This window comes from Schistocerca nitens, chromosome 2 (genome assembly GCF_023898315.1).
Source record: "Schistocerca nitens isolate TAMUIC-IGC-003100 chromosome 2, iqSchNite1.1, whole genome shotgun sequence".
Taxonomy (NCBI): domain Eukaryota; kingdom Metazoa; phylum Arthropoda; class Insecta; order Orthoptera; family Acrididae; genus Schistocerca; species Schistocerca nitens.
In genome coordinates, this window is record NC_064615.1 from 764,518,786 (window position 1) to 764,526,593 (window position 7,808).

The window sequence follows — 7,808 nt, forward strand, 5'->3', positions numbered from 1 at the left end:
ACCTTCGAAACGCGTTATGGAAATAAATACTGACTGGCAACAGCAACCTTGTTATTTACTTACATTCAGTTTATTTATAACAACTGAATCTTCTGTGTGTAAAGCAAGCTACAATATAAATGGTGATTGGTAGCAGTAAATTCGTTCTTTCATTCCGTGTTGATAAAATTCGTGATTAAGTGTAATCAAAAATGGGCGTATTTAAAGTTAAACTATATGTAGGGTATCTACAGTTAAATCTCTACATGTACGGTTCCAAAAAGTTGTACAGTTATGTGTGACTCTTAAAATTGAATCGTAAGATCATGAACTTGTGTTGCCAACTCTCAAAGAGGGCGAACGGGGCAATAGTGAAGACTGACCTTCTACCAATTAACAACAGACCCTGCACGAAAATGTGCGTTCCTTTACTATTTAATCGACACGTTTGAGAACTGAGAAACGTAAGGGAGCAGTTCACCTTTGCTTCCCAAGAGATCGCTAAGTAACACATGATGTTTCATCTGTGAGTTTCGTTTATTTGCACTCACTGATCTATAACGTTTCATGTAGGGAAAATTTTCATCGAATTCCCAAAAGTAGCATTTTCAAATAATGATCACCCTTGTGCACTGCTGCAGGGGCTAATGAGGCTACTACACACGTGTAAAAATTGCAATGTCACGCTAGAATGATAACAATTATGTGTCAATGTCATTACGTGGGCGTTTCTGAAAGCAACGCCTCCGAATTTTTTATGTGAAAACTCTTAACGCTGTTTTAAATAAAACTAATCTCACTAAGATTTTACATCTTTATTTTTCATGTCTACGTGTTTATTTCTCAACATTTCTCCCACTGGGAGGCTAGTCCGTAGATACCGTCATTGTAGAGCGTTTGACTTCTTTGGCGGACGCACAACCTCACTTCTTCTGGCACCGCTGCACGGTTATCAAAGTGCAGTTCTCGAAGGTGTTCTTTAAGTTTTGGAAACGCATGAAAATCTTATGGGACCGAATCGGGAATGCATGGAGGGTGATCGACCACAGTGAATCCAAGGCGTGGTATTGTTGGTGATATCACAGGGATCGTGAGTGGTCTGGCACTATCGTGCTGAAGGAGAGGATGCTCAATGTGTGCACGAATTCTTCTGCGGTCAGAAACTCGATTACAGCACGTTGTTTCTTACGCACAGACATAGTTACATTAATACCGCCATGTTACAATTCGGAGCCCTCTAGTGGTCGTGGGTTGCAACCTGCGTCGGTGGGTCGGGAAAGTCGAGCGATTAATGTGCATGACGTGTAATAGTCCCATACTGAGAACAGAATAAAAAATTCAAACTTATCAAAAAGTCCTCATGTTTACGAGGGGACATCAAAAAGTTAATTACGCATTGTGGTGAGAAGCTATGTAAATTTTATTGAATGCTGCACTGTACTTAAAATGACGCAGATGTATGCCATTATTTTTCAACATAGATACCAATTCTGTGTAAACAACGATTGGAAAATTCCACAGTTTCTCTGCAAGTGAAATCATTTCCTTGTTCACGGAACCATTGGAGAACTGCTGTGTGAACATCCAGATCGCTGACAAATCTGCGACTGCTCAGAACAAGTACCACGACTGCCTGGACACTATCATTGTGTGGTCGATGTCGATGGCCTTCCGCTCCGATTAGCGCCAACTACGCCTGTGCATCCTTGGACAAACTGTTGGTACCCTTTCGCAATGACGGTACGTGACGTTACATTTGGTCCACATACCGTCAGAATTTCTTTCTGAATCTGAGTTTCGACGTTATCGCAACAAGAATCGTAATGTTCCGTGTACTTCTGCTTTGGAGTTCGTTTCTAGTTGCCACGCCATTTCTCTCGCACACTGTGATACACCTGCTACCCGTACCGCAGTAGAACTCTGTCTGTACGACACGGGGAACTTATACTCGTTTCCGACAATGCGCCACTCTAACTGCACTATGGTTGAGCGTGGGACGACGAGTGTAACATACGCACTACTGATTTTAACAAATTCGTGAAATGACGAGAAATTAATTGAAGTAATACCACTGACTTAATATCTTCAGATAATTCAGCTTACATGGTGTACAAGGCTTACGAAAAGCTATGACTACAATTTCGAACCTCCTAGTGAGAACATATGATCAGTTAGACTGTTCTTCAACGTAAGTACACAGTAGATCTGTCAACAACTAGCTACCGCGTCTTTAAGCTTTGGCAGAAAGCTATTGGTATGGGAAAAGCGTTACAATTATTGAATCAGTCTTACAATTGTTTCTCCAGTAGAAACTCGGCGTTTGTGCTAGACCGTCTTTCATGAAGTGGTACATCCGTATGCTAAGAAAGCGATCTATGGAATTACGTTCCAACGAAATGTTATTAGTATTAGTGTTAAGACATCCAGAAATAATAAACTTTACATCTGGAGAAGACGTGATGTGGGAAGTTTCTGGGACACATCGAGACTGTAATATCGAGGTCAAGTTACAGAGGAGTGTAGGAGGTATTCACTGGTCACAAGATTAAGCAAAATATTGAGACATATGGGAAATATATCACACCAGTTACCAAAAGGAAACAAATGATTCGGCGACTTCTGTACCAGCGTTAGCAGGATGTGATACGTCGCTGGATCATCATTCTGCAACAGGGTGCCAAGTTGTCAGACGAACAACATCCTAATTTGTTATTACGGGTTCTGTTTTGAATTTCATAGAGTAGAAGAAGAGAGAAAGTGTGGCCTGTTGCCCTCTGGAATAGTTATATTTGTTTTGTAGTTTTAATTGTTCATGAAATATATCAGAACAAAATTTATTTCTGCCGCTTCTCGTACCGCTATTGTATTAATTTGACGTCCAGAGTAAACAAATAAACATGTAAGACGAAACATTTATCGATTGGTAAAAAATTAAACATGACGAAATGGAGCATTAAAATTAATTCTTAGCTAAGACTTCTAATGCTTGGAGGAGAAGAAATATCAAATCTGAGAATACCGAGTTAAGAAAGTATTGAGTGATTTTTCTGATTAGCTCATTATATTTGTAGAAAAAAAGCAGACTGCCTGAAAAATAGTCGATTAGTTCAGCCCCATTTTTGTTCTGTGTGACAGAATTAAATCTGTGTTGGCCTCGCTGTTTCACAACGGTTCGTGGCAGAATGAAACCTATGACAGAGACCAGAGCAGCACCAACTACTTCTGTGTATCCCTCGGCAATTTGTTCGTACCATTTCTCAACGCCTGTACACGACACTGCATTTAGTCCACATACCGTGAGAATTTTGTCGTGAATCTCAGTGCAATTTAGACGCTGTCAAGATATGGTAGCCATCCGTTGTAAAATGCTGATGGATATGTGTAACAAATAGTACGTGGCTACAGCAAACTGCAGTCGGCTTTTCCATGTCGCAGTACAGCCGTTATGGAGGCAGAAATGCAAACTGTGACTTTTATTTTACCAGCTAGAAAGGTACATAAATGAATACGTTTAGGGTCGCATAGCGTAGTGGGTATTAAATTTAATCGCAAGCTGTTTCTATGGTAAGTACCAGACGAAATGACAAGCGAACACTGCAGTGTTGGTGAACCGATGTAACCGATGTTCTGAAATCGCGCGTGGTAGGCAATGAACGAACGTCCCTCTTCAAGCGATTTTTGCAGGTGTCAGCAGCCCTTTTCGATTCCGGAAATGAAAGTAGGTGTTTCAGAGCATATAGCGCGGTATGCTCTGTGCGTGTGATGAACGTATCCAAGAGCATACTCGTCCCCGTACTGCCTAGTATGATACTACGGTCTTCTTTGCCACAAGAATCCCTAGGGTACGAGAACTGCCACAATTATTGTGAAATGGCTATTAGTGTACACAGTGTGTAGTACAATAAGTCCAGTTTGATGGTGAGACCAATTAGATTGAGACTTACTCGAAAAGCTAACATTTGAAATAGATTTATATTAACTAAGACAATATCTCATACTAAAGTCTGTGGCGGCTTATAACAACACATCTGCGGTTATCCTACAAATGGCACGTGCTTGATTCAATTATCCGATATTTTAACTAATTCCAAATCCTGTTACATAAACTTTTTGAGGTAGCCGAATGTTCTTTCTGTTTACAGATTGCATGATCCTAGAATATGAATGAAGCCACCGTGAATGCAACATAGCAAATGTGATATCAGTTCACTGCTGTCGACGGATAAACAGGTATAGGGTCTACAAACTGGATTTTAGCTCATCAGCAAAGAGTGCTCTGGTTTGAAACTTCTTGGCAGATTAAGAATGTGTGCTGGAACGGAACTCGAACCCGGGACGTCTGCATTTTGCGGGCAAATCTAAAAAGTTAACCCACTTCATGGTTCTTGGTTCATGATGCAGAGCCCCATGAAGATTGCTTACCTGCTGGCTTCTTGAACCAACAAAAGTTTTATTTTCAATATTTCATATTATTATTGACCAAATTTAATAATGTAAAATGCTTTCGCAATCTTATGCATAAAGGCTGACTCAGTAGAACAAGAATTACAGTTAGAAACTGTTTATATGTCTCGAAGCAACGTAGCTCACGAGGCGCAAACCACACTGACTATATTGATCCAGTATTTGAGAATAGGAGCACTTACACCAGAACCTCCAAATGTCAGACACTCATACCGGTAGCAAAGGTTTTATGTCGACAGAGTGTAAACCAATACTCCGATTTAATTCGTACTATATTCTGCCGTTGTGCAGAAGGGTCGTTAATTAAAAATAACACCAGGACTACGGAGCTCAGGAAAAGCATAGCTGATTGTAAATAATATGTATACCTTCACTGGAGAAGTTGGTAGAAGGTTAACTGTCGTACCGAGGATCCTGGGTTCTTACCCCAGTCATGAAAATTTGTTTTTTTCTGTATTATGCGTGAACGTGTTATATGGGACTATTAATACTTTCGAACGTATTATGCAATTGTTTCTTTATTCTACTGTTCCGACTGTTTATGTTTATCCTGCGAAATTTCAAATGCACTCGCTGCTTCATCACGAGTGGTGTCTGTTCTGTGCCACATGTCCAACAGAGCAAAATGTTTCAAATGGCTCTGAGCACTATGGGACTTAACATCTGAGGCCATTAGTCCCCTAGAACTTAGAACTACTTAAACCTAACTAACCTAAGGACACCACACACATCAATGCCCGAGGCAGGATTAGAACCTGCGACCGTAGCGGTCGCGCGGTTCCAAACTGAAGCGCCTAGAACTGCACGGCCACACCGGCCTGCCCAACAGAGCACCAAACCTATTTATACAAATGTGGTCTCCAACGCCAAAAGAACATTGTTACGAACTCAGAAAAGTCCCTTGACATGTCAGGAAACTGTTCTACCATTGAACCATTTCACCCTAAACAGTTAAAACAAACTGTCATGGGAGTGTTTGAACGTGGAACCTATGGTACAACGACCACACGCTCCACCAACTCACCGACGCGAGATCTGCCAAGATATCACTCACTGATACGCGTTTCATATGGTCCATAGTTGTGTTGTTACTTTTAATAACCGTTAACGCATCTTCTACCGGACGACAGCACACAGCACGAACTAAATTGGTGTTTTGGTTGATACTCTATCGACATACAACGTTTGCTACCGATCTGAGTGTCTGACATTTGAAAGTTTGAGTGTTATCGTCTTCCAACAGACTTAAACCAAATTTCAAATCTTTTCCTAATTTTTCTTACTCAATTCGTTTGTAAGGCAATCAGACTTCTGAAACCGCTTTATATATGAGAACTCCATTCTTTAAGGAATCTGTGTACACTGGTGCTCTACTAAGTTATCTTGGAACGTACAGTTTTCATCTACCAGTACCTCTCTTTTACTTGCGAAACTGCACAGAAGTTCTTCTGCATACTTTAAGGTACTAGCTTTCCTGGAATAAAGAATTTTACGGAGAAACCACTTACTCACATTAAGAATGAATTTTTACCACGCAGTGAAGAATTCGTTGATTTGAAAATTCCTGGTGGATTAAAACTACGTTTCGGCCAAGGGACGTGAAACCGGAACCTTTACCGTCAGCACGCAGATGCTCTTCCGATTGAGCTGTCCATATACGATTTATTGTCTGTCCTCACAATTTTGTATTTGTTCACGAAAGGGAAAAGTTGGAGTATCGGTCCGGCACGCCGTTTGAATCTGGTAGTAAGTTTCACGTACAGTGCCTCTCGAATACCCACGAGCGCGTACTCTTTGCTGGGGTTGGCAGACGGTACTCACGCAGGGGGAGTGCGGCGGCGGCGGCGCAGGCGACGGCAGCGGCCAGCACGGCGCAGATGCGGGCGGCGGTGGCGGTGGCTGTGACGTGGGCCATGGCGCCGCGTCCTCCGTGCCGTTCCGGTGTGCCGCGTCCGTTTGCGCGCCCCTTTTTAAGTGCGCGCCTTCCCGCGGGCGGCGCTGGTGGGGGATGCAAGGCTGCCAACACCACCGGGCTAGCAGAAGAGGGGGAAGCTGCCGCTGCCCATTCAGCGGCCACGCGAATCAAATTTGGTACCTGATGGCTGCTTTTCATGGTCAACAAGGCAGCCTCAATGTCAAGTCGCGAATCCGCTGTGACTGCACGTACAGTCTGAAGACACGGGCCGTCGTCTACTGCAGGTTTCACGTTTAACTCCCTGGTTCTGTACTGAAGAATGTCTAGTCACCCTTCGCCTTGAGGCTGGCAGGAAATGAAGTAACGAGCCCACTACAACTGTTGTCTTAGTACCTGACAATTGAAATTATTTCGCTGCGCCGCTAATTACAAGTCGCTTTAGTTACTAACATCAGGCGTTAATTTGCACTTGGTACGAACTACCAAACGTGTTAACCACTTGCAGCCAGCCAACGAAAACGAGCTTCACTAACGACAGGCATTGCTAAGGACAGTGTACGTTTGAGAAAAATTCAACGGAAGGTTGCTCCATGAAACGTAAGGACAATAAGAGTGAATGTAGTCCTATCGTCTTCTCACTATTGTATAACACGCTGTAATCTTCATATTTTAATAGAATCTTAGAACATATTCTGAGCTCAATAATGACTTACTTCGGACAGAATGACACCCTCATGCCGACCACCATGGATTCCGAAGACATCGATCATGTTAAGGCCAACTCGCACATTCCTCACATGAGATACTGAAAACCGTTGATCAAGGCAGATGGATGCAATATTTCTCTATTTCAGAGAAGCATTTGCCTCTGCATTACACCTAAGCTTATCGTGAAAAGTACGACTGTAAAGATTGGGTTGGGTTGTTTTGGGGGAAGAGACCAAACAGCGAGGTCATCGGTCTCATCGGATTAGGGAAGGACGGGGAGGGAAGTCGGCCGTGCCCTTTCAAAGGAACCATCCCGGAATTTGCCTCTAGCGATTTAGGGAAATTACGGAAAACCTAAATCAGGATGTCCGGACGCGGGATTGAACCGCCGTCCTCCCGAATGCGAGTTCAGTGTGCTAACCACAGCGCCATCTCGCTCGGTAAGTGTTAAGAGTGTCAAGCGAAATTTGTGACTATGACTAGAGTTACAATTTTTTGGTAGGAAGGACACAGCATCTTATCTTGGAAGGACAGTCGAAAGATGTACAGGTAAATAACTTTCGGTGTGTCTCAGGAAGTGTGTTGGCACCCTTGCAAAATTAATAGAAACCTCAGACTTTCCGAGAAAATTCGATTATCTGTAGTGAAGTACTATCAGAAAAAAACTTCACATAAAATCAGTCAGATCTTGATAAGACAAAAGATGCAGAGACTGGGAACTTTAGATGTTAAGAAATGTAAA

The 7,808-nt window shown here is 42.5% G+C and overlaps 1 protein-coding gene across 1 annotated transcript in view; it reads right to left on the reverse strand.

Annotated features, from left to right (window-relative positions):
- The window catches only part of LOC126237000 (circadian clock-controlled protein daywake-like), a 41,990-nt gene extending 35,604 nt beyond the window's left edge, over positions 1-6,386 (reverse strand). Inside the window, exon 1 of the mRNA XM_049946725.1 lies at positions 6,265-6,386. Coding sequence (XP_049802682.1) covers positions 6,265-6,358 — 94 coding nt within the window. The 5' untranslated portion in view covers positions 6,359-6,386. The remainder of the gene's footprint in view (positions 1-6,264) is intronic.
- Positions 6,387-7,808: the final 1,422 nt, after the last annotated feature.